This window comes from Doryrhamphus excisus, chromosome 22 (assembly GCF_030265055.1).
Source record: "Doryrhamphus excisus isolate RoL2022-K1 chromosome 22, RoL_Dexc_1.0, whole genome shotgun sequence".
NCBI classification, from domain to species: Eukaryota; Metazoa; Chordata; class Actinopteri; order Syngnathiformes; family Syngnathidae; genus Doryrhamphus; species Doryrhamphus excisus.
In genome coordinates this window covers 8,795,046-8,822,719 of record NC_080487.1, presented here as the reverse complement: position 1 = coordinate 8,822,719, position 27,674 = coordinate 8,795,046, and the positions used below count along the sequence as shown (strand labels likewise).

General features: G+C 41.0%; 2 protein-coding genes and 2 long non-coding RNA genes across 6 annotated transcripts; all 4 read left to right on the top strand.

The window, feature by feature from the left end:
• The first annotated feature begins 9,936 nt into the window (after positions 1–9,936).
• LOC131110048 (uncharacterized) lies at positions 9,937–11,701 on the top strand. Its single transcript, XR_009120825.1, has 3 exons — positions 9,937–10,072; positions 11,468–11,512; positions 11,588–11,701. It is a non-coding gene; the product is annotated as an uncharacterized LOC131110048 (long non-coding RNA).
• A 3,234-nt stretch (positions 11,702–14,935) lies between these two features.
• LOC131109680 (uncharacterized) lies at positions 14,936–17,924 on the top strand. 3 transcript variants are annotated; one of them, XM_058061925.1, is made up of 3 exons: positions 14,936–15,072; positions 16,609–16,653; positions 17,291–17,924. In XM_058061925.1, exons 2-3 carry the CDS (start codon positions 16,630–16,632, stop codon positions 17,807–17,809), a joined length of 543 nt encoding a protein of 180 aa, XP_057917908.1. In that variant the 5' UTR covers positions 14,936–15,072; positions 16,609–16,629; the 3' UTR covers positions 17,810–17,924. The 3 variants fall into 3 exon arrangements, with proteins under 3 accessions (XP_057917908.1, XP_057917907.1, XP_057917906.1); XM_058061924.1 differs by having other exon boundaries at positions 17,199–17,924; XM_058061923.1 differs by lacking the exon at positions 14,936–15,072 and adding an exon at positions 15,725–15,844 and having other exon boundaries at positions 17,199–17,924.
• Positions 17,925–19,448: 1,524 nt separating this feature from the next.
• Positions 19,449–21,735, top strand: LOC131110016 (uncharacterized). Its single transcript, XM_058062657.1, has 3 exons — positions 19,449–19,573; positions 19,910–19,954; positions 20,033–21,735. The coding sequence occupies exons 1-3, from the start codon at positions 19,486–19,488 to the stop codon at positions 21,733–21,735; spliced, it is 1,836 nt and encodes a 611-aa protein (XP_057918640.1). The 5' UTR covers positions 19,449–19,485.
• Positions 21,736–23,526: 1,791 nt separating this feature from the next.
• Positions 23,527–24,953, top strand: LOC131109681 (uncharacterized). Its single transcript, XR_009120771.1, has 3 exons — positions 23,527–23,635; positions 24,396–24,445; positions 24,814–24,953. It is a non-coding gene; the product is annotated as an uncharacterized LOC131109681 (long non-coding RNA).
• Positions 24,954–27,674: the final 2,721 nt, after the last annotated feature.

The window sequence follows — 27,674 nt, the reverse complement described above, 5'->3', positions numbered from 1 at the left end:
GATATGCTACACCTCTCCAAGAGGTGACTTTTCTTTGTTGTTGTTTGTTTTTCAACTGACTGTTATTTCACTGCAATGCTGCCTAGAGTTTTTGTATAATATTAATATCAATATTAATTAAAAAACACAAAAGGTGAGGTTAAAGATTATATATGAATAAAGGCGTGAACTCAGCTTTTTTTTCTCTTTGGGGAATACATAGTATTGTAGAAATCTGTACGTTTTATTTATTATTTTGTGATTATAGAGCAAAAGAGAATAGCAGAGTATACCAGAATAAAAAAAAAACATATGGGAGATGTCTACTTGAATTATCCAAAAAATAAACAATTGAAGAAAAAAAACCCACAAGTGTACATGCATTTTTAGCAATAAAGAGTATATGTTGTCATCATGTCTTAGTGTATAGGATACTTGATTAGCCCACGCTCCAGGGATTTCTGCCTTCTGAGTGGAGAAAGTTGGTGATTTACTACGCTGCGTAATGCGCATAGCTCAACTACCACAACTGGCATGCATTTGTGGAAGGGGAATGACGGGGGGGGGGTAACAAATGTGTGCTGCTGCCGAGGTGCTAACATAACGGCTCAAATATGATACAGACGTTTCAAACCGTGTCTGTCTGCAGCATGCATGCAAGCAAGCATGCAGGCAAGCAGGCAAGCAGCTTCTGGACGCCGCACACAAGTTCCACTGAGGTATTTGGAGACCGGCGCCTATTCTAGTCTGACCACCCTGCACTGAAGGGGGGGGGGGGGGGGGTAGAGAAGGAAGGAGAGGGCAGAAAAACAAAACAAAGCCCATAAAAACAAGCATGATTTCTTTAAATAGAAGCCAATAAGCTTAGTTTGCAGTGCGCCAATTGCGTGCGTAAAAGTACGCGTTTGTGCCTTGGCTGGATTTGACACTTGCCGCCCAGCCATTGTGACAGACAGGAGCCACTGAAGGGATTTGGTAAGCAGAGGAGGCTGGGAAGAGGGACGGCAGCATGCCAGTAAAGAAGGAGGAGGGGAAAGAGGGGGGGGGGGGCTGCTTTCCTTACTGTCAGCTTCGTTCTTGATGATGTCTAGGGGTTTTTTAGAAAGTGCGTCTCTGACTCGACGGCGCCACTCAGCCGCCCCCTCTCGACTGCGCAGAATGAAGCACTTTGGGAAACAGTAACCCTTTCACAGCCTCGGCCCCGGAGAGTATTTTAGAAGCGTGTGAAAGGCAATATGCCCGCCTGCCCGCCTGCCTGCCTGCATTGCTCCCAGTCCAGCCACTGAGGTGCATGCATGCACACCTTGGAGACCCATCAGTGCCTCCCACCTAAAGTGAAAAACCTCACCACGTGACATTTGTGGCACCCTCAAGTGGTCAATGATTTATGGTACCAGTATCCAAAGCGCAGCCTGGGGGCCATTTTTGGCTCCTTTTTGACCTTCCTTTGTTTACAGACACGTCCTTGTCATAACAAATTTCAGGTGATTCGGCAAAACGTCTTAAAGTTACGGTGAGTGTTTTGTAGAGCTTATTGAGTTATAATTCATTTTTGAGTTAATCTGATCTTATTTGGTCAAAGAGCGCCACCATGTGATTTATCTATCAGGATTTTAAGAGGTGCAGTTCTGGAGAAAACCTCTATTCTTATAGTCCAGTGGGTATCAGTTTTGTTTCTGTGTACCCCCCACTGGGGTACACAAATGTTTTTGCATCCCGCTGATTTGAAATACTATTGAGAAACTCATTCATTCACTCATTTTCTACCACTTATCCTCACAAGGGTCTTGGGGGTTGCTGGAGCCTATCCCAGCTGTCTTTGGGACGAGAGGCGGGGTACACCCTGGACTGGTCGCCAGCCAGCCAATCACAGGGCACATATAGACAAACAACCATTCACACTCACATTCATACCTATGGACAATTTGGAGTCGCCAATTAACCTAGCATGTTTTTGGAATGTGGGAGGAAACCGGAGTACCCGGAGAAAACCCACGCATGCACGGGGAGAACATGCAAACTCCACACAGAGATGGCCGAGGGTGGAATTGAACTTCTTGCTGTGTGCAGGTGCAGAAGGCTCATTGACACTTACAGAAATCGCTTAATTGCAGTGATCTCCTCAAAAGGTTGTGCAACAAAATATGAAGTTATGGGTACCATCATTTTCGTCTAGGCCTGTTTTATTAATTAGTTTTTGTTGATAATTATGTTAATCAACAATTCAAAAGTGATGGCTGATTTTGATTTAATTCTCAATAAATATGTATGTATTGGTAAAAAAAATAATAAACAAAAAAAACTCCTTGCTGTGTGGCCTGCGTGCTAACCACTCGGCCACCGTGCAGCCCTATTGAGAAACTGATCGTATTTATTTATTAACGTGTACTGTACCAGTAATAAACCAGTACAATGCCACAAAATGGAGAGCAGTGAAGCATACAAGGCATAGCATACGAGTGTCAAACTGCATGCTGAGTACAACAAATCCATGCATGTTGGTCGTTCTGCACTAACATTGGTAGGCCACCCTCCCCCCACCCCCTCATCCCCAGCAATTCACCGCCATTCCCCAGGGGGACCCACCCTGGTCCTATGCATTCAGAGTTCAGAGAATTATAAATGCAAACCAGCAGGTGGGGCCAAATGACTTCAGAGGTGATCCACACCAGTAATCTGGAGAGATCCTCTTCTTTAGAGTTGTCATTCTCGATTGATTTGGCTGCTGGGCCCACCATCACCCCTTAATGACTGATATTTTATGATTTTAAATCAATACAGTAGTGTAATGTAGTGTATGAAATATATGGACCATACAGCTCCTTTCTCCCAGTAGAGAAAATATCTCAATCCTTAGATGAGCCTCCTGTCTTCGCTTGCTGGGAATACGCCGACGTGTCCTAATTTACTACTTCACACCATTCATGGAAGCTTAAACGCTCATTGCGTTACAAATGCGTTGTTAAGACCCCATCACAATAAACACTGTCTTCTTTGTGCGGGGGGGATGAGAAGTGTTTAGGGTGCAGGATTTTGGCACCACTTGGGGAAGGATTTGGGGAACATATGCCTGTGCAAGGTGAAGTCAAGGGTCGTCATACCTGTGTTGTGCACACACACACACACACATACACATAGATACACACAAATAGAGACAGACAGAGATGGAGACAAGGCTGCATGGTTGTAACTAAGGCCCAAACCCCATGGTGGTAAAAGCCAGTGAGTCAGCAGAGTTGAGGTTATTGATGATGACAGGGTATTAGATGGAGCACTGAAGAGGAGGGGGTTTCCTTACACACACACACACACACACACACACACCACATGAGTTGATGGAATGTTGGGTATCATCTGCAGTTGTGTCAAACATTAGTTAGCACTTAGGCATTAAGCTATATGTAAATTTGCAATACAAAAATTGACGTACTGAGACAAATATTCCAAAACAAATGATGTCTGTTGGAGTTCCATGCAATATGTACCAAAGCAGAGGCAAAATTTTAGACTTGGACCAAAATTTGAGAATGACTGGTCTATTTCAGACTGCATGGTAGTCGAGTGGTTAGCGTACAGGCCTCACAGCTAGGAGACCGGAGTTCAATTCCACTCTCGGCCAACTCACTTAACAAGAAAAGCAAATATCAACAGTAACGGTGTAACAGTGTTACCTTGGTTAACATCCACCCTGGTTAGCATGTTTTCTGTTAACAAACTAAATTTATACTGAAATTTTGCCTTGTCTTGCGAACACATGCTTGTTAAGCGTCCAAAATTAGCTTTTTTTGGTTAGAGTTTGGCTGCATGGTGGATGAGTGGTTAGCGCACAGGGCACACACCCAGGAGACCCGAGTTTGATTCCACCCTGCGCCGTCTCTCTGTGGAGTTTGCATGTTCTCCCCGTGTATGCGTGGGTTTTCTCCCACATTCCAAAAACATGCTGGTTAATTGGCGACTCCAAATTGTCCATAGGTATGAATGTGAGTGTGAATGGTTGTTTGTCTATATGTGCCCTGTGATTGGCTGGCCACCAGTCCAGGGTGTACCCCGCCTCTCGTCCCGAAGACAGCTGGCATAGGCTCCAGCACCCCCCGCGACCCTCGTGAGGATAAGCGGTAGAATGAATGGTTGAAGTCCGTTTTGGTTTAAGTTAGACATGAACCATAACCTTTGACCTCAGGTACTTCATTGAAAATCAATGTGTTATTGCAAGAGCAAACGACCCCAGAAAGTGTTCATTAAACGTGTTTAATGATTCAAATCTTTGTACTGACTTAGGAATTATAAGTCTGAGGTCACCGGAAGACAGCTGGGGTAGGCTCCAGCACCTCCATGACCCCCCGTGAGGATGAGCGGTAGAAAATGAATGAATGGTCTATTCCAGATGCCAAAAGGACCTGATTGATCATTTATACTGTTTGAAGTGCTTTAACAGCGTGTCTTTGTGCCTCTTCCAGTGCTTTGAGGTTGATCCTGGCTCAGGAGCACATCCATCACATCCATGACTTGACCTGGATTTCATTCAGTGGCCACAGGATTCATGACATGCCATGACATCAACACGGGTGGCCATGTTTGCCGCCGCACAACAGGTGACTTCAGTTGGAAATAACAGGCCATGGAAATGGAACCCCCAACCTCTCTAGTCATCACCATCAAGCGGGGCTTAGGACAATTAAGCAGACAGGCAAGAAATGCATGCGATGCCGTGAAGAGCCGCGGGTACATTCAACACGCCGTCTTAGTTCCTCCACTCTGGTTGACACTTAGTTTAGGAGATCTTTTATCACATGTGGCAAAGTGTGGCACATCACTGGAGACGACATCGCATTCTGGAGCTTTTTAAAGCTCGACCGCAACCATTCTGCATTCACGCTTGTAATAATGACACAGGCTGTTGTAGTTTGTTGTACTGAATCTAATTAGACAACTTGTTTAACTCTTTATGGAGGGAACACATTGCCAAAATACCGAAGTATAAATCCATAAATAGAGTTGTGGGTGGCTTGGAAAATACAGTACATTGCTTTTGTTCCGTTTCCATAGTGACGCTGAGGGACTCAAGTATACATTGTACTTTTTAGAAAATCTTTAACGAAATGTTTTCACGTCCCCCCAATTTGAAAAAATATGAATAAACTGACATATATATATATATACTTATTTATCTGTACTCTACAGACTGAACCCAGAACTGAAACCAGCTGTGAAAGCATACAAGCATATTCAAGAGTCCAATTGCATGCTGGGAAAGACAAATTCGTAGAGTAGACAGTACACGCCCCCCTGAGAGTTTGCCCCCACCCACCCTCTATTTGAAAAGCACTACACTAAAGTGAGTATTCATAAAGGAAAAATGTGTAAAAAAAAAAAAAGGCAAAATAATGCATTACATTGAATAAATATTACATAAAAGTTTAAATTAAACAACAACATATGGTTCCCCATCCTCAATCAGCAAATTAGTAGCTATTCTAGGCAATAATTACCTATTAATATTACCTATTCATACAGTTAAAATACTTTTTAAAAGTTTAAAATAGTATAAATTAACATTAAAATATTTATCATGTAATCAAATGATCTATATATTATATAGCTACTATAATATTATTATTAGTAGTATTTAAAAGCACATATCTAAATGTAGGTGAGTTGTAGTGTTATATACTGCATGGAATTATATAAATTCATATAAAATTATAGTAAAAAATTGTTACAATTTTTTTTACATACCCGATTAATATATTAAATAAATATTAAATAATTATTGTTATTAATATATTTACATGTCAGTGTTATTGTGTCTAAATACTGTGTATTTAGACACAATAATATTATATAATTATATATATTATATAATATTGTGTATATGTTACTAAATACAAGTTACAATAAAAAATAACTGAATTATACATACACACATTACACACAGTATTTATTTATTTTTTTGCTTGCTCCTTAAACATTGAAAGTACTCTTGAAGGACCATAAATACATTTAAAAATAAAAACAATACTAATGTTCTCCCAGGTAATCATAAGGATGTTATCTTTAATTCCTTAAATGACTACTCAACTTAAATATCCTGTGCATCGCCTTAGATGCTTGACTTTCTCCTCTAATTGGACCATACATTTTCAATATCCATCTTACTGACACACACACACACACACACACACACACACACACACACACACCTCCCCCTCACAGTGTGTCCAATGGCTGTCTCCCAGTACCCCTCTGTGCGTCTAGATGGCATGCTGAGAATGTTTACTTTCGCCACAGTGTGTATTTACAGAGCCTAATAGTTTTTAGGCCGCAATGGCGCCTTGCTTCGTCACATGTGTACAACTCGGCAAGTCCCGCTAACTGACACACACACACACACACACACACACACACACACACACACACACACAGACAACATACAGTGCATCGCCACCACAAGACAACAAATGTATTTTGTCGGATGCAGCAAGGTACATATCAACAGAATGTACTGTAGCACTAAAGCTACGTTTGGGGGCTGACTACGCTACAAGGATGATGAATCAATTGCTCTGTATTAAATAGAAAAATACATAAGAAGGGGGTGGCTTCATTTTATGGCCACGGTTTACTCAATTTGGCAGAATCATCGGGTCAGTCTGCTGTGTTTCAGCAAGTCCGCTAACTCACCTTTTATACTGAGCAGCTGCTAGCTAGAGGACTCGTAGCGTCTTGGTTAATGGTGACCTCGGACTGATAATTCCCAAGTGAGTACAAAGATTTGAATCATTAAACACATTTAATGAACACTTTCAGGGGTCGTTTGCTCTTGCAATGACACCTTGATTTTGAATGAAATACCTGAGGTCAAAGGTCATGGTTCATGTCTAACGTCAACCAAAACGGACTTCAACCATTCATTCATTTTCTACCGCTTATCGAGGGTCGCGGAGGGTGCTGGAGCCTATTCCAGCTGTCTTCGGGCAAGAGGCGGGGTACACTCTGGACTGGTCGCCAGCCAGCCAATCACAGGGCACATATAGACAAACAACCATTCACACTCACATTCATACCTATGGACAATTTGGAGTCGCCAATTAACCTAGCATGTTTTTGGAATGTGGGAGGAAACCGGAGTACCCGGAGAAAACCCACGCATGCACGGGGAGAACATGCAAACTCCACACAGAGATGGTGGAGAGTGGAATCGAACTTGGGTCTCCGAGGTGTGTGGCCTCTGTGTTAACCACTCATCTGCCATGCAGCTGGACTCTAACCAAAGAAAGCAAATTTTGGACGCTTAACAAGTATGTGTTCCAAAAACAAGGCAACATTACAGCAAAATTTGGTTTGTTAACAGAAAACATGCTAACCAGGGTGGATGTTAACCAAGGTAACACTGTTACACCATTACTGTTGGAAAATGACTGCCAATATTTGCTTTTCTTGTGAAGTGATATTTTCAAATGTCCCCTGGGACACACTTTGGACACCCCTGCTCCAACCCAAGACAACTTGCTAAAATAAACAGTAGATAGTAAATAGTAATAGTAAATAGTCCTATAGCCGCGATAACCAAGCGATTCATTTAACGCGCTGATTTTCAGCGCCTCATTCAGCTCATTGAAAGAGCGGCACAGGCATCAAGTGTTGTGAATGGCTTTCACTAAACAGGTGAAAATAACTGAGTGCATGACTTGGGCTGCTGAACCTGACGTTCTGACGCCTGCCTGTCTGTTTTATTCAGCTGAGGTGCTCTATTCACACTGACGGACACAGCCTCGGGGTTATGGACGTGTTTTGTGTGTAAGGGGGAGGGAACGGGCCACGGCGAGCAGCAGAGAGAATGCTTGGTGATGGGTTACCAAAAACAGAGCACCCAAGGGACAATGGGACCCAGGAAATTCCTGACATAACCCCAACACACCGGAGAGGAAGTGGATAAGGGGATTTATTGGTGTCAACGGCCCCTCGCTTCCACAGGAGTGGGTACCTCTTTTGTCCCCTGTGGAATGGTAGATGGGACTGAATCGAGGCGCCTTGCACTCCTCTAGACACACGCATGCACACAATCACGCTCTGAAAGAAGAACCGCCAATTAGGGAATGGACGTATATGACTCGCAAGGTTTTTAGGCTCCAAGTGTCAGTGAGGCCTGAATGGGAAAGGAGGACCCCAAAAATGGGGTTTTGTTGACCCCATGGGAACATCAACTTGGAATAGTCACAAGAAAGACATTTGGGAAGTGCATTTCCCATACTTTACCTAAAATGACTGACAACAGACAGTTCATTAATTTCATGGCATTGAACCATATTTGGTAACTAAAAACAGACACCGCTGAACCCAACTTTATAGGAGTTGATCATAAACGACCATTTATCTTTTTAAAAGGTCCGCTTTTAACATACAGCCATATGTATTGGATCCCGAAGCAGAGCTTGGGAGAGGACAGAAAGTATCTGGCCTACAGCACGCCCATATAAGGAAACTTGGCAATCTGTGACATCACAAACTGCCAGTGTTAGAACGCCCTCTGAAACCAAGTGTTCAGAGCCATCCATAACTTCTTTCAGGGCTCACTTCCAAATGCGCAAAACCTCATTATCTGAAACTTTGGCATTGTTTAACATGAGAATACAACATTCTAACTACATTTATAGGTCAGAAAAGTGGAAAAAGCATAATAGGTCCCCTATATGTTTAAAAAAAACAACAACAAAGAACCATAAAAATACTAACAAAACATATAAAAAATATAAATATATAAATAATTAAAATATAGATAAGTCCTAAACTACACCAAGTATAAAATGGAATACATAAACTATAATCTATTGATGTTTTATGATGAAGTTAAACCAAGTCCTAAAATCAACTTGCACCCCTCATCAAGCTAATTTTTCGATGCATGTGAACATCCATCCATCCCTCTCTCCCTCTCTCCCTCCCTCCTTCCATCCTTCCTTCCATCCATCCATCCATCCATCCATAAAAACCATTCCTTTACTAAATGGTTTGTGGTTTTGTGTTGCATTCTAATTCCCAGCCTATTCCATGACCCCCACATACAAGCCCCCATGCTACTATATTAAAAGTAAATATGGGGAAATGACCATGGAAATGAGACCACTGAGTTATGACAAAGAAAATTTGTCCCCTATAAGATACTTGAGACCTCACACATAGCATAGTACCAGACTGCACTGAAGGTGGATGCTTTAGACAAAAATAGTAAAAAAAAATAAATAAATAATACTCATTATCTGTACTGTACATTTTTAATAGCTCATATTTTCATATGAAATTATTAAAATGTTTTACTTGCAATTATTCATTATTTTGTATATTTTATTCATGATTAAAAAAATACTCACCCGCTAATTATTCTTATTTTCCATATGTCAATACAATTTATATGAGCAGAAATGACACGTCAAACTAGACCAATACTGCCACCAAGTGGCCAAAGGACTTGTTTATAATCACAATAAACCTTATTAGTTATCTATCAAGCTAGTTATTTATCAAGCTGCGCAACTCCAGTGTAGACGCATGGAGCTTAGTAATTAAGTTAACACTGAACAAATAATTAAGCACATGTTGTTTCCGCACAAATTACTATAAAATAAAATTGTATGGACTGATACTACAAATTCCAGATTGATGCCAATACTGCTAATATCGAGAAGAGTGTAGTCACACTGCAGAACTACCTGATACCTCCCAGGACCAACCATAAACAAATAAGGCAGACAATGACATAATTAAGGGGGGGGGGCACTATTAGTGGTTGTAACTTTCAATGTGACATCACACACACATAATTGTGTAGATGTCATGAAGTGCTTTGCTCAAAGCAATGAGATGAAATGGTAACAAAGTTGTGGTGATGTCACAGAGCATTCAAGCCACCAGTATGTATGACTGCATGCTGCTAGGCTATTTCCCCGCCCCCCCAAACCACCCCTCTGTCACTATGAATGAATACATAGAGGTTCACTTTAATTGACATCAACATGACAAGGACTAAAGTAGTGCAAAAGAAGCCTCTATGTTAGCATCGGGTGTGAACTTTACACACTGGTTTGCTGAAGTGAAGGTAAGACCATCATTTCATTGGCTGGAGTTGTCGTTGGAGGAAGGCTTTACAAAGCGACAACGCACGTAATGACATATTGGAATGTGATGTCATCGTCTGGGATGACCTCATGATGATTTTATGTGGAATTAACTTGATTCAGGAGCATATGTCATCCTTAATACAAGTCATAATATAGTTTTATTCATTCAGTCATTCATTTTATACCGCTTATCCTCACGAGGGTCCTGGGGGGTGCTGGAGCCTATCCCAGCTGTCTTTGGGACGAGAGGCGGGGTACACCCTGGACTGGTGGCCAGCCAATCAGAGGGCACATATAGACAAACAACCATTCACACTCACATTCATACCTATGGACAATTTGGAGTCGCCAATTAACCTAGCATGTTTTTGGAATGAAACCGGAGTACCCGGAGAAAACCCACGCATGCACGCGGAGAACATGCAAACTCCACACAGAGATGGCCGAGGGTGGAATTCAACTCGCTCCTCCTAGCTGTGAGGTCTGTGCGCTAACCACACGACGGCCGTGCAGCCCCCTATAGTTTTATTATTATTTATTATATATTATTATTTAAATTTGGATTTAAGTTTTATCTTCTCCCCAAATGGCAGCATTTTTTCCCCATAAAATGAAAAAAAAAAAAATAAGTAAAAGAATTATTATTTTAAATTATTATTTTAAATTATTTTATTTTTATGTATTTATTAAATATATTAATATATTTCTATATATTTTCTATATATTTTTAATTTGATTTACATATATATTTGATTATATCATATCCCATATATTATTAGCCTTCATTGTTGTTATTACAGGCACCTCCATGTCCAATATATTATTAAGCTATCATTACTATATTATGAAATCATATATGTACATCCATCTGTCCCATCTTTTATGCCACTTATCCTCACTAAAGTCCCAGGATATGCTGGAGCCTATTCATATACTGTATATGAATTATAATATACATTTATTTTACTCCAATTAATACCTATCCAATTAACCGCCAAGTCTCCTGGTTGCGTGTTTTACATAAGAAAATAACCGCTGGGGTAAAAAAAGATGACATCATCCCCTTTGGCTGTTGGCAACCTCCTGGTGTAGTATTTGCAGCTTTATCTATCTCTGCATGCACTTTAAAATGTTACTACTCATGCGTGCTAAACTTGCCCAACTGTTGTTTACACTGTTGTTTCCACTTATCTGCGTTGTTATTACAACATTGGTTTTGTTGCTGCTGTGTTGTGCAAAATACTTGCTAATAAATGACCATGTGGTCAAAGAGAGCTAATGTTCACGTTCTCATGCACAAAGTTTTGAAATGTCGCGTTGTTATGTGTACTATTGTTCTCGTACAGTAATTATTTACCGATTTTGGTTTTTAGAAAAAATGGAAGGACAAGGGGACGGACGGCACAACGGTCCAAATTGTAAGTACCTGACATTGAATCTCATGTTGTGTATGATTCTATGCTAACGGTAGCATCATGTTGGCTGTGTTGCAGGCTACCGTATTCCACTGCCAATAGGAAATGGAGCACGGAATATCGAGACCTTGGGACTAAGAGTTGTTATTTCAAATCAGGAGATCATCTTTTCCATCCATGCCCTGATACGGCCGCCCGAAAACGACATGAATGAAAACGACGGCAACTTCGACAACGACATTGACGATGATGATAATATCGACGATAACGATGACAATATCGAGGACAACACGGAGGACGTTGATCAAGAAGACAATATTGAGGATAATGATGATAATATCGACTATGAGGACGATATTACAGAGGAAAGTGATGCCGAAGGTGAAGACAACGACGGCGATTTTGAAAACGACAACGACGGGCATGACGAATATCACGAGGAGAATAACAATCAGAATGACGTCCCTGATGAAAACGCCTTCTCCTTTCGAATTTGGGTAAGGCCGCTGCTGCACGGGGACGTGTTTGATGACATTTTCCTCGAGCTGCGCCTGGTGAATAACGACGACTTGGATGACATTGACAACAACGTGGAAAACAACGGAGACTTGATTGACGAAAACATCGACGACGACAATAACATCAGCGAGGAAAACATTGAAAATGTGGACGATGTAGCGAATGAAGTCAACGACAATAATGACGACGAAGGGTTTGAAGACAATGACTGTAATAACAACGATGAAGGCTTTGATGAAACTGACAATAATGACAATGAAAAAATTGACGGTAATGTTCATGACAATGAGAACGAATTAAAGCCGGAAGTGGCGCTATATGAAGACGATCCATTGCCTGGACCGTCCAGGGAGTGGTCGGTGGTCGACGACCACGACGATGATAATGGCAAACAATCACAGTGGTGGGACGATTCCAATTCGGACAGTTTTTCGGACAACTGTCATGAAGAAGACGAAGTGCGTCGTTGCGAAGGATCCAAGCAAAGGTCGAGCGATGACATGGATTCACCGGACGACAAACCAGGCAGGAAACAAACCCGCAAGAAAAATGTTTACTCTGGACCCAACTCGGAAGACGAACTCACATCCAAGGGGGACGAATCTTGTCTAAGCGATCAAGACGGAGACGAGGACACATTTTCCGGGTCGTCCAGGAAGAGATCCCGTGGTGAAGCGGGACACCTGGTTGAAACGGGACAACACAAGCGTTTCCGGCAAGGCAAGGATTCTGAAAGTGACTTTGATAATGTGGAACCAAACCCTCCACCAGGATCATCAAGTGACAGCTTGAGAGACAAACCAGATGAAGAAAGTAATGGGAGCGAAAAATAAACCCACACAAGCAATAATACTTCTCTTGAAGCAAAATGGAGCGCACTTCCTGGGTGCAACCAGCAGAGGCACTGTAGATTCACACTCAACGAGTCTAAAGACGACGTTAGCTTTGGGAAGTTGAGCTACATCCGCTCTATGCCGCTGGGCAGCATTATTCTGCTCAATATGACACTGGCATGGAAACGGGAGTTCAGAACATTCGGAGGGAGATTCTCCTATTTACAGGAAAGTCTTAGAATGTTCAACGTATGCGCGTGTTTTCATAATTACACACTCAAAATACTAGTAACAATTACTTGTGTTACTGTAATTTAGTAGTTTTTATGTGTACGTTTTAGAGGTTTTTTTTAAAATTATACTTAAGTAGGCTGTCTTTAAAGCATTGGTTCTACACCAAGTACAACCTTAAAAAAAAACTTGGTTTTGCAGTTAGTACCATTTTTTGCTACCTCCTCTTACCGTTAGGGTTTAGCTTCCAAATGTGGTTTGTACTAGCTGGTAACTGGTTTGTGTTAAATATTATTTCTGGAATATGTAATTCATTTTCAACAAATATTTGGTTAATAAATGTATTATTTGTGCAAGTATTTCACATGTATATGCCTCTTAATATATTTGTATTTTTATAAAAAAAAAAAAAACAACAAAAAACAATCTGGCATTCCTGAATACCACTAGATAGAGCCGGCTACGAATAGTACGAGCAACAGTGGCATACGTACCACAGTTTGACAATTGGTGGTTTTATGGATCACATTTCCAATTAAACAGTTCACCCCCAATTAAATTGTTTTTTGTGTACATTTTAAATTGTATTTATTAGGGATGTCCGATAATTATCGGTGCCAATAATTATTGGCTGATATCGGTATCAGATTTTTTTCCCCCTATCCTGAAAACCGATATTTAAAAATGCAGAAATTGAGAGTTGGACAATATCTGCATCTCGGTTTTCAGCAAAAAAATGGACATCTAGTATTTATACTACTGTTTAAAGTATTACATTTTAAATTGTCAACTATCACTTAGTTTTTTTGTGTGTTTGTAATTTAAAAGTCCTCTAACTTTTCATTGATCTTTTAGTCAAGTAGTTGTTTACATATAAAACACATTTGAAATTCAACATTTACTGAGTAAAATACAAAACAATAATTTTTTGCTCTCCTTATACTTTTCAAAGTATTTTTAAATACTGTTTTTATAGTTCAGTAGGTTTTTTAAAAAATTATTGTACATTTATATCAAACCCATTACTGAGGTATAAAGGTATAAATAAAAACTAAATTCACCCATGACATTGCTATTACTGTTTTATTGTTGCTCTTGCACTATTACATGTAGTGCCATTCTAGTACAAAGTACACTCCCTTTTACTTTCCCACTAAGTCCATTTTATGACTTTATATGCAGTTTTAATTAAGTAAATTTTAATTATATTTTATTATATTATATTTGTATTGTATTGTATGATCTCCGGGCTGCACGGCGGTCGTGTGGTTAGCACGCAGACCTCACATATATGTCTTACATAGGCCGAGTGGTTAACGCACAGGCCACACAGCAAGGAGACCCGGGTTCAATTCCACCCTCGGCCATCTCTGTGTGGAGTTTGCATGTTCTCCCCGTGCATGCGTGGGTTTTCTCCGGGTACTCCGGTTTCCTCCCACATTCCAAAAACATGCTAGGTTAATTGACGACTCCAAATTGTCCATAGGTATGAATGTGAGTGTGAATGGTTGTTTGTCTATATGTGCCCTGTGATTGGCTGGCCACCAGTCCAGGGTGTACCCCGCCTCTCGCCCAAACACAGCTGGGATAGGCTCCAGCACCCCCGCGACACTCGTGAGGATAAGCGGTAGAAAATGAATGTATTATCTCCTATGTGCCGTATATGCAATATATGCAAAAGTTCCAATGTTTTAACTAGTTGAGTAGTGACATCACACAACACATGATCATGAGTTGATGACATCATGTGCTTTGTTCAAAGCATTTGGAAAGCTGGTAACAAAGATGTGATGATGACACAGAGCACTAAAGCTACCATTGTTACTCCTACATGCACTGTGACTGATGTTTGAAGTATGTGTCTTCAACTTCACATCCACGTTTTCCACTCAATACTTTGATATCCCAAACCGGTGGAAAGGCCATCACAACTTGTAATAGTTGACACTAGTAGACATTTTTTCAGACTGTGAATAGAAGGTAAGTCTTTAAATCATACTAAGAACACAAATACCGTAATATCATGGTTGATGGCTCCTCCTTGAGGGACAACCTTATCGTGGTGGAGTTTGCGTGTCCTGATAATTATCATAGGAGCTAAGCTGTCAGGTGGGGGGGCTTTATGCCCCCGGTATGGTCACCCATGACAAACAGGTCATTAGACCGAGTTTTCCCTTCCCCGGATGCGGATCACCGGGTCCTCCCTCTGGAACCAGGCTTGGAGGTGCGGCACAATGGCGAGTATCTGGTGATGGGGCCTACACACATGGGGCCCAGCCGGGCACATGGTATCATACCATGAGGTAGCTTGAGAGACTTGATTCAGCCTAGCCTCACCCAGACTCTAAACCTCCAGTGAAATTGCTTTTGAGACCCCTGCCTGGGAGGGAGTACTGAAAAGTGCTCTCTTGAAGGATTCCCTTGTTTTGCTGGGGGATTTCAACTCTCACATTGGCAGTAACATTAAGACCTGGAAAGGAATGGTCCCCCTGATCTGAATTGGACTTCTGTGCCTGTCACAGAACACCATGTTCAAGAATAAGGGTGTCCACATGTGCACCGGGACACAGTTTGATGATTGGCTTTGTGGACTTGTGGCCATATGTTTTGGACACTTGGGTGAAGGAAGTGGTGGAGCTGTCAACCGATCCTACCTGGTGGGGAGTTGGCGCCGATGGTGGGGATGCTGGTCAGACCTGGCAGTTTCAAACGCATTGTGAGGGTTTTCTGAGAACACTCCCAATGCTGATGTGTGAGTCTTGTGTTTTATTTAGGCCTAATATGTGTCATTTTCTGTTATACAATGTCTACTATTAGGAATGAGCCAAATATCCATTAGGGATAATGCATTTTTGTCATTATCCGTAATAGTGATGACAGAAAATCCTCTTTATGTATTCACTCTTCACACTTTGGAAACATAAAACAAAAAAGCATAAAGTAACAAAGAAAAAAAGAAAGACTTGATATTAAACACTTAATATGTTTTACATAGGATGAGTGGTTAACGCACAGGCCACACAGCTAGGAGACCCAAGTTCAATTCCACCCTCGGCCATCTCTGTGTGGAGTTTGCATGTTCTCCCCGTGCATGCGTGGGTTTTCACCGGGTACTCCGGTTTCCTCCCACATTCCAAAAACATGCTAGGTTAATTGGCCACTCCAAATTGTCCATAGGTATGAATAAGATAAGATATGCCTTTATTCATCCATCAGTGGGGAAATTTGCAATGTGAGTGTGAATGGTTGTTTGTCTATATGTGCCCTGTGATTGGCTGGCCACCAGTCCAGGGTGTACCCCTCCTCTCGCCCCAAGTCAGCTGGGATAGGCTTGGTAGAAAATGAATGGATGAATGTTAAAAATCATATTTAGAAGGTTGTAAACAGATTTTCTATACTGCACAAATATTCATTTTATAAGTAAGGAACCCTACATTGAGGAACTTCACTTCACCAATTAACCACACTAAACCATTTATTATACTATATGTTGTTATTGATTTTGCATTCTTTCAGGGCACATGGAAGGACAAGGGGATGGCTGGCACAATGGTCCGAGTAGTAAGTTCTTGAAAGCCTGGTATCCTAATTTTTTCACATAATTGTATGTATTTGTGGAAAGCCAGTCTTCTACTCCCGAAGCTGCACACAAAAGGCGGAAATTGTGTCAAAACATTCACCCCTACGGTGTTAAATGTGTTTCTGACAAGTAGAACACGTATGGCACTGAAATGTATCACACTGCTGAACGCGCTTTACAAAATACATACTGTAATTCTACCACATTTATTACACATTTTAAGGGGACTGACGAGCACTTTTGTGTAAAATTTGAGCAAGATTGTATTGAAAATATGATCGCCATGAAGCAAAATGTCACAGACGGACTCAGCAGGTAATACAGTACACCACTGGTCAGTGTGACCATTTGTCTCGCTATCCAAATTACTTGTACAGTATGTTAGCATGTCCAATGCGTTTTGACCGAAACCTACAGGGGGCGCCACAAATGTCATTTACAGTTGTGTGAAAAAAACGGAAGTCAGTCATTTATTTTCCTATGGTAACCTTAGCATCATTGACATTGTCATATCAATGAATTTCAGGTTACCACATTCCGCTGATAATAGGAAATCGACCACCAAACGATGAACCTAACATGGAATACATTGTCGTCCTCGATTTTATCGTAAACCAGGAGATCATCTTCATAAATGAGGGTGAACTGTGGCCAGACAACGACATCGACATGCACATGCACATCGGTGAGAATGAAGAAAGCGTTCCAATTATCATTGACAATGACCACGAATTGGATGCTGCTGTCGGAGCGGAAGTGGAGATCGGAGTCAATCGAGGAGTGGAGGAAGAAGAAGAAACCCCCCTGCAGGAATCCTCGAAGAATAACGATGACGAGGAAGGTAGTTTCCGCTGGTGGGATGAGTTTGATGGCAACAGTTCCGACAGCAACGCTGAGCTCGAGGTCGTCGAAGGCTCGACAAAGTTACAAACGCAGGCTAACTTGTACCTCATGAGTTTAAGTGGCCATCTTGCAGGTCACAGTTCGGGAATCTTAGTTGTCACAGAGGGAGGGATGCCTTCCAAGGAGGGAGATGGTTTCTGGGAACACAGGGCAGAGGAAGACCTTCTACCATCACAGTCCACAGAGAGGTTGAGAGAAGGCCACGAGGAAGGAAGCAGTAGCGTGATGTACTAATTGGAAAGATGGGATTAAATTAATCGCAAAGTTTATTGGACTGTAAAACTGTGAGAATCATTCATTTTAATCTAACGTCCATGTCCACTGTATGTGTTTACACCATATCAATGAATAAAATGCCTTTCAGAGCTTTTGGCCATCATCTATTTTCTATGCCGCTTATTCTCACATGGGTCACAAACTCAAAATATTTTTCATTGAGTTATGGACTCCTATTGAGCAGCACAGAAAGCTTTCGAGATCTTCCAGAATTCTATTCCAGCTGTATGTGTTTGGGTTGGCCCGCTTACAGGCACGCCCACTCAGCTGTGGTTGGTCACACAAACACAAGCGCTCATAAGGACTTCCAGATAGCTGCCGAACCCAACATTATAGGAATTGATAATACATTTATTTGTTTTAAAATGTTCACTTTTAACATACAGCCATATTATGTTGGCTTAAATCAAGCATTTTCATGCATAAAAAAGGCTAAATGAATGAAAATACAAACATAAGGTACGTATTAAAGGGTGTTGGCAACTTGGCGATTTTGTTGCTAGGTCTGGCGACATTCCAACACACCCGAGAATTTTTTCTGGCATAATTGGAGCGTTTTCTAGTATGCTATGAGCAGGTATTGTGTATTTTGTGTTCTCACTGAGCAGTCACAAGCCATGATGTGGAGCTATACGCATCGAAAGTGCAAATTTGCCACAAATTGCCACACCGAGTCTTGTCAATGTGAGTTACTTTTACAAAATGAACATGGCCAAGAACTACTCATTTTTGACATTTTTTTTATTTCAGAATACAATTCTTTCTTTTAAAACAGGAAGAACTACATTTGAAACACTTATATGCTAGGACTACATTAAAAAGCCATAGCATTTCAGTATGTGGAATCAAACTATGGAATGGATTGAGTAAGACCCTCAAACAATGCACAACGATGAGCCAATTCAAGAAACAATACAAGCAGTTGATGTTTGCTAAATACAAGGATGAAGAGTCTTGAACCAGTCATGATGTGCTATATATATATATCACTATATTGACACTTACTATGGTATTATGTTATTGTATGGTCATATCACCTCGTACGGGACAAAAATAAAATATAAAAAAAAATTAAACAATATTAGGAAAGCAGGAAGTGAACAAATGTACGTAACAGCTACTGATTGTAAAAGTACCAGATGGAGGGGTAGGATTTAATAAGCTTTGCTTTCTGTGAACTGATTATGTGATGCACTCAATTGTAATCTGATGCATGTTCAAATGAAATAAAACCATTACCATTACCAAAAAAATAACAAAAAAAAAAACACAGAACTTTTTAAGTTGCTCCAGGAGTCCTTCGAAAATAGCCTATCGAATTTTTGTCTTTTGCATGCCGACCTTTGACCGCAGCTTCAGCGACTTAACATTAGCACTTAGCACAGCATAGTTCAATTCTGCATTCAAAGTGACATCACACAAATTGTAACATCACAATGATGTAATGACATGCGATGTCATGAAGTGCTTTGTTGCGCCGTGACACAAAGCCAACACTGTGTGTGCTTCTACATTGTGCACTGTTGGGGAGTGTTTTTTTTTGGGTGGGGGGGGGTGATGATTGACGTTTTGAAGTCTACATTGTCTCGTGTCAAATTAGGGCCTTGCTTTGATATCGTTTTGTTGAGATCAGCATGAGCACGGCAAAAATATTGGAGAAGCTGCCACAGGACTTCATCATCGGCTTTTTAAACGGCTATTTTAGAGACCACTTCCCTGAACGTAGGTAAGCCTCTTAAGCCTACACAAAACAAAAGTATAAAAGTGAGTACACACCTGACGTTGTATCTTCTCAAGGGACAACCTTATAGAATTACAACATGGATGCAACAGTCAGTGTACAGCTTGCATAGCAGTATAGCTATGCTACCTGTTTCCAGTGAATAGTAAATGTAGCCATACAAGCACTATACTGACTATAGTTTTTTCATTGATGTGGTATTTCCCCTTGAAAAGATCATAAAAATAGTCGCTTAAATGAGATGTAATCGTTTTTGTGATATAGTGATATTACATTTGGGAGATTGTCCTGTAATTGATTTTCTGATTGTGTTTTAGACAACATGGATGGACAAGGAGATGGATGGCACAATGGTCCCAATAGTACGTTTGGCTGTCCATGTGGTTTTCCACTTAAAGTGATTTCTGTATGATAATAATCACGTGTCAATGATCTTGCAGGCTTCCGTATGCCAATCCCAAGAGGACTTCGGCCACCCAATGATGAACCAAACATGGAATTCATTGCAATCCTGGACTTCATCGTCAATCAAGAGATCATCTTTGTAAACCAGCCCGAGCAGTGGGATCTGGGCAATAACAATGACAATGACAATCCCAACAATGTGAACATGGAACACAACAATGTGGTCATTGAAGACATCGTCGATAATCCTGGTGATGAAGCTCCACTGGATGATGCTGTTGGGGCTGAGGTTCGCACGGAAGGCAACCCGCCTTTGGAGGAAATCGAGCCTTTGTCTGAACAATCAAGGAGCCAGTCTCGAGCAGAAGAGGATGAAATTACAAGCAGTGAGTGTACAAGGTTGCCTATCCTGGACTTTGATGATGCCAACCCTCAGCCAGGACCTTCCAGGAAGAGGTCAGAAGATGGTGATGATGAACGGTTCTTTCAACAGAACAGTTCTGAGAGCAGTACAGACTCGGATGTATTTGAAGCAAAGCTTCTACTTGGTAGATGTAAGAAACACCTGAGAAACGACTTGGTTGCACAAGAGGAAGAGGGGGTGATGGACTTTTCTGAAATACCTAAAAGTGTGAGCAATAGCGATAAAGCTGAAGAAGGATCAGACTGTGAGGAGAGGTTAAAAGATCTGATCACACAAGAAGCAGAGCAGGATTCACCAATAAGAACCAAGTCAGAAGGTCAGCATTTCCAGTGGTGGCCCGGATGTGATGACAACAGCTCTGAGAACAGTGCTAACCTAGAAGGTCCTGAAGAAGTCTCTGCGTCTGGTGGTTCCATCTGTCAAAGAGATGACTTGCATTCAGAAAAGTTCAAGACAACGTTAAGACTGAACAAAGTTTCAATAAACCCTGAATGCAACTGTTCAAGTTCTTACAAGGCTGAGACCGATGGACTTTCCGAGGGTCCAGATGAAGACCCTCTGCCTGGACCATCTAGGCTATCAAGAACGGATGCTGGACACCAATTCGACATGACAAGCAGCAATCGTTTGCAGTGGTGGCGACAATTTGGTGGTAACAGTTCAGACAGCAGCACTGACTTGGAGGATAGCCAGCAAGTATTTCAGACGATACCATCGAGGAAGAGAGCTGTAGATGACGATAAGGAGGAAGATGGAATGAGAAGTAACAAACGTTTCCGTGTAACATTTTGGCATGATTGCAATTCCGATAGTGGAACTGACGCGGAAGACTGCAATGGCTCAAGAAATGTTGTGGATCCTTTCGATACCAAAGGAAAGAAAAGATTAAAGTGGCGAGATGAGTTTCCTGGAAAACACAAATGTGGTAATTCTTCTTCTCACGGTATCGAAAATGGTTCCCACGAATCAACAGTTGGTTTGAGCGACCAAGATGCTGATGATGCCCCACTCCATGCTCCATCCAAGGATAGCTCATGGCAACTTCAGAAGAGAAGCCTGAAAAGTTCCCAAGTAGGACACGAATATGACAACAGTTCTGACAGCGCCGACTCCGGCCAAGAGGAACCTCACAAATTAAGTCTGCGGGACAATCTGGCACGTTTGAGTTTGAGCGACCAGAGGACAATAGTCAATTTTCAGGAGGGAAGAACTCAGAAAAAAAGCTCCAGCAATCTGGAGGCGGAAGAGGGCTCACCACCAACGCAGACGACTGAGAACTTGAGTGAGGAAGAAGAGACTAGTGGCAAGAAATGATATATTTCTATCCAGAAAAACTGACTATGGATACATATCCAGCTTCAATTAACCTGTACTTTAATTCCATCGATTTAGGTGAAACAGCAATGGTTTGAACCTCAAACAGACTAGTAAACGTATACAAATGAAAGATGTTCTCATCCATACATTTGAGCCTTAAATTTGACAAATAGAAAGCTTCTTTGTTCAATGAAAATCTTCAATGTTCAACATTTGTTCAAAAAATGTTGGACATAGGCACCGTCACACAAGAAAACTGTGTGGCAAAAAGAGTACATGGGCAGTAAAATAAAACAAAATAATTATATATAACAATAAAATGCATGGTTGTTGCTGTTATCTCTTTTTGTCCTCCTCTTGTCCCTGCACTCCTCCCTGTGTGTTCTTTTCTTTTCTATCCCCTCCTGCTCCAAATTTGCATACAAAAACATTAAATAAAGCTAAGTAATACTCCATATAACAGGATAGGTGTAGCTTACACTGTTCCCTAACATAGCTAATCTGTTTAGCATGTGAGGATGTTTAGATCGATAATGCTATCTGCCCCAATGACAGGACAGGACAAAAAAAAGACAATAAAATTAATGGTCACTGATCGTGTTCCTATTAAGATGGGTTTTAAATGAATTGATGGCAGCAGTCTTACATAGCCATTTAAAAATAATTGACTAAAATCTTTCTTCTCTCATGTAATTCTAACCTTCATATATTCTAAGTTCATCATGCATGCAGCAAACTATTCAAAACCTTTTTTTGGTCTTAATTTAGATTTTTATTGCATTCAGCTCAAGAAAACCACAAAATCCATGTTTCGCTAGAACTCAGTACTCGGTTACCTAGTCTAAAAGTACTCAGTTTGCTAATTGAAAAAATGGACTGTTGGCCAGTGGTCCAAGGTCCTGTCACGTTGTCTTTCATTTGGAAATCAAGTTCCTCGTGTCTGGAGGAAGACTGGGGAGGCACAGGACAAAAGCTGCCTAAAATCCAGTATGAAGTTTCCTCAATCTGTGGTCAATCTCAATTCCTTAATCTGGTTTGGGGCACCATGTCGTCTGCTGGTGTTGGTCCACTTTTTTTTTAAAATTAAGTGCAGAGTCAATGCAGCTGTCTGAAAACCTTTTTGGAGATGCTGACTTAACATTCCAGCTTGACCTGACATCTGTCTACAATGCCAAAATCTGACCTGAACCCCATAGAGAATCTGGGGGGTGTATTGTGAAGACATCATACCCAACAACAGACATTGCCAGACCGAATTAAAGCAGTGATCGGTGCAAAATAAATAAAATACATTACAAATAACAGTGAAGGTCATTTCCTTTGACAGCCCAATATTCACCCCAACACATTCAAGTTTAATATCTTGTAATATTCAATCTGTGAAGCTCTCCTCCATCATACTGTAAACTAGAGCCCTATCTTTCCGAAACCTGTCATATCCTGGCAAGGTGAACATGGTAGCCAGGTTTTTTTTAACATTAGACTACATCAATAAGTTGTACTCATTTTGAAACCATGCTTTGATTACTAAGGTATCCTCCGAGTAACCCAGATAACCCTTGTGTGATTAAGTGTTTGAGAAAATTTTGAACCCCTTGTCAGGGTTTTAGTCAGCGGGTTTGGAAACCGTGTCATACGCATCATCAGAATGATGTAATCACATGTGATGACACGAAGTGTTTTGTTCAAAGCATTTTCACTGAATGTTACCACGATGCCATGACACAGAGCATTCAAAAAATTATCTTACTACATAATACTGCTTGGTTAGGAAGTTTCACTGCGATAAGAGTACATTAATACATTTATTTCAACATGAAAAGGACCACAGTCTGCAAAAGAAACTTTGGACTGCTTTGTAAACGTCCATTTTACAGACCGGGTCTGTGAAGTTAAGGTAAGTAGTTCCAATCAACCATTTTCACCCACAGTGTAAATGGCGAAATATTTTATCGTTTCAGCCTCTCAGCCACGTGGAATTGGTGTTCTGTGTAAACTTTTTTGGGGCAAAAATGGAAAATCACAAAAAGGTTTTTTTTTGTCGTTTTCATGTGTACCACCAACACGAAAACAATAATTAAGTGAATTAAAAAAACCTACATCAGGTGGTTGCCTACAGCCACCGCCGTCAGTGCCACTTTTTTTGCTAATTAGTGACACTGGAGGTTATTTGCTTTTGTAGACGCACTCAGTGACTCCTGGAAAGTCAGCAGTTAATTAAATAGAGACTGGTAAATTGGAGCATGTAAGGATTAGCATTATTGTTATTGTTTACTAAAAAATGTGCTGAAATTACCGTATTTTCTGGACTATAAGTCACTCCGGAGTATAACTCGCACAGGATGATGCAAAAATGCATAGTTAGGTAGAAAAAAACACAAGTCCCACTGGAGTATTAAGTCTCATTTTTTGCGGGTAATTTATTTTACAAACTACTTGACCAAAACAGACATTATGTCCTCTTGGAGAATAGACTACAGGCTGAATAGGTGTAAGAAATGCTAACACAAAAGGTTTTTCATTTATAAGTCGCTCTGTAGTATAAGTCGCAGGAACAGCCAACCTATGAAAAAAAGTGTGACTTATAGTCCAGAAAATACAGTAAAATATGATAGAAGACTTTTTATCCATCTGATACACTTGTGTTTATTTTCTAGAATTCCTTGAGACACCATGGAAGAAGGTCGAGGAGATGGACGGTGCTCTGGTACTTCATTTTTTGTTTCCCCATTACCATTTGCAGTATCCCACAATAGTGGGTACTATAGAACTCACTAGAATATTATAGAACTATCAGAACCTGGGTATGTTTAGGCAGCGGACAGCTTTTATGGAAACCAAACATGGTGGTGGTAGTGGTAGTGGTAGTGTCATGGTCTCAGGTTGCATGAGTGCTGCCAGCACTGGGGAGCTATGGTTCATTTCCAACACACACTGTGACATTCCCCAACCCCAACCTTTGCAAACCTGATGACAACATAATGACTATTGTGAGATACTGTGGTTGAAAGTGACTTGTACTCTACATAGTCCTGATAGTCCATAACTACATGGTATGACTACTGTATGTTGCAGGCTACCGTATTCCACTGGAATTGGGAAGAGGAGAGCCAAATTTAAGATTTCGTCGATTTTGCATATCTTTGCATAGTGACGAGATCTCCTTTATACTTGAAGCGGCGCCAAGGCAACCTGATAATGATCTTGAAAGTGACAACAATGACGATGCAGCCCACATTGAAGACAATTATGAGGACATTATTGAAGAGAATGAGGAGGAGGAGGACAATATTGAAGAAAATGACGACGAGGCCCATATTGAGGACAATGGCGAGGCGCATATTGAAGATGATGATGATGATGTTATTGTCGATAGTGACAGCGAGCGTGAAGACGGCGAAATTGATGGCGACAATCCCGACACGGACAGCGATGTCCAAAATGAGGACAGCGGTAGCGATTTGATGCTTGATAACAGTGAAGACTCCGAGCACTTTGCGTGGATCCGTTTCATTTGGCAGGTATGGCCTTTTTCCTGCGGCAACATATTTGAGGAAATCGTCTTTGAATTCCACGGAATTCGTGAGGAAGATTTGGCTATTCGTGCCTATGATGTCGTTCAAGAAAACGTCGAAGATAATGACATTAATGTAAACAATGAAGGCAGTGACCACGTTGAGGACAACAATGAAGTCGAGGTTGGTATCAACCAGGGTTTGGAGGAAGAAGTGGTCCACCCTTTGCCTCCATCATCAAGCGACAATCCTAAACCGGAGGAAAATGATGAGAAAGTTGTCCAATGGTGGCATGATTACAACAGTTCTGAGAGTGTTTGTGATGCCGATGAAGAAGATTCCCAAGACGGGAAAGGAGACAAGATATCCGGGCGAGAGGATGACACAAACAATGAAGTCGATCACAGCATCCACAGTCGTGACTTGATTGAAGAAGGGGAAGCTTCAAATGACGGTTTCTTTGTCACCCGTTTAAGTCAACCAGAGGCAGAGAAAAGCCGTTTCCCCGGAGCATCCAATAAGCGGTCAAGAGACGAGGCCGGAAACAACTTTCAAACAGGAAGCAGAAAGCGTTTCTGTCCTCAGCATGAAGCCTCTTCTGACAGCGGCACTGACTCTGACGAGCCCAAAGACAACTCATGAGTATTTTTATTCCTGTCAAATGTCTACAAACATATTGGTTGCCTTATGTTCTAAGGTCTAGAACAGGGGTGGGCCGCATTGAGTTAACAAAATTGTCCGGGGGACCAGAACATATACATATTTAGTGGTAATGTTAATGGTAATGGTAATGGTAATGGTTTTATTTCATTTGAACATGCATCAGATTACAATTGAGTGCATCACATAATCAGTTCACAGTTCCACATGTCCAAAAGGAGTAGGAAGAAGCAAAGCTTATTAAATCCTACCCCTCCATCTGGTACTTTTACAATCAGTAACTGTTACATTTGTTCACTTCCTGCTTTCCTAATATAGTTTAAGTTGTTTTTTTTTTGTCATGTACCAAAGTACGAGGTGATATGACCATCCAATGACATAATGGGTACCATAGTAAGTGTCAATATAGTGATATATATATAGCACATCATGACTGGTTCAAGACTCTTCATCCTTGTATTTAGCAAACATCAACTGCTTGTATTGTTTCTTGAATTGGCTCATCGTTGTGCATTGTTTGAGGGTCTTACTCAATCCATTCCATAGTTTGATTCCACATACTGAAATGCTATGGCTTTTTAATGTAGTCCTAGCATATAAGTGTTTCACACACACACTTTTATACTTATAATTTTCCTTGAATTTGTCTTAATTTTATCTGTAAAAGTGTTATACTCTCAGCTGTATGTTCTCGAGTCCCTTTTTTCAGGAGCACTTTAAACATCAGACCACATCAAATTATGTCATTTTTTTAGTAAAGTTGCTAGTTTGTATGTTAAAAGTTGAAATACTTAGAAAGCAACTGGAGGGCCAGATTCAAACGCTTGGTGGGCCGCACGCAGGCCCCCGGGCCTTAGTTTGCCCACCCCTGTTCTACCCTAGAACAGGGGTGGGCCCGCCAAGTGTTTGAATACAGCCCGCCTGTTCTTTCCAAAGTATTTCATTTCAACTCAACATACAACCTGGCATCACGGCTTGAGCCAACCTTTTGATGGTGGAAGTGGCTGTTTTATCAATTTCGTTATTTGATGTGGTCTGTTGTTTACAAAATTCATTCATTCATTCATTTTCTACCGCTTATCCTCACTGGGCTCCAAAAATTATTGTTGGTCTATATGTGCCCTGTGAGTGGCTAGCGACCAGTCCAGGGTGTACCCCGCCTCTCACCCGAAGACAGCTCTTCGGCACATATAGACAAACAACCATTCACACTCACATTCATACCTATGGACAATTTGGAGTGGCCAATTAACCTAGCATGTTTTTGGAATGTGGGAGGAAACCGGAGTACTCGGAGAAAACCCACGCATGCACGGGGAGAACATGCAAACTCCACACAGATGGCCGAGGGTGGAATTGAACCCTGGTCACCTCGCTGTGAGGTCTGCGCGCTAACCTAATAATAATAATAAATGTAATTTATGATGCACTTTACATCAAATAAACGATCTCAAAGTGCACATATAGCAGATTGCATGACACTTTTACTTGTAAAAATGGACTATTACTTGTAAAACACTATAGAGTCTGCCCCCCGTCAATTTTGTTAAATCAATGCGGCCCGTGAGTCAAAAAGTTTGCCCACCCCTGGTCTAGAATCACAGGCAGCTGTGATGCAGAGACCCCGTGGGAAAAAAATGGGGACAACAGAAGACGATGCATTAAAACAGTCGACCATTTCAAGTTAATTTTGATGACTTCAAACTCGACTTGACAATATTGTCAAAGATTAGCAAAATGACTTACACGTCAATGAAGTGT

Excerpts from the sequence above, each read along its gene's own strand:
- LOC131110016 (XM_058062657.1), top strand. The coding sequence starts at position 19,486 with ATGAGCACGGCAAAAATATTGGAGAAGCTGCCACAGGACTTCATCATC. Across the intron at positions 19,574-19,909 it reads TAGAGACCACTTCCCTGAAC|ACAACATGGATGGACAAGGA; the intron begins GTAGGTAAGCCT and ends ATTGTGTTTTAG. Across the intron at positions 19,955-20,032 it reads ATGGCACAATGGTCCCAATA|GCTTCCGTATGCCAATCCCA; the intron begins GTACGTTTGGCT and ends ATGATCTTGCAG.
- LOC131109680 (XM_058061923.1), top strand. Across the intron at positions 16,654-17,198 it reads CTGGCACAATGGTCCGAGTA|GTTACCACATTCCGCTGATA; the intron begins GTAAGTTCTTGA and ends AATGAATTTCAG.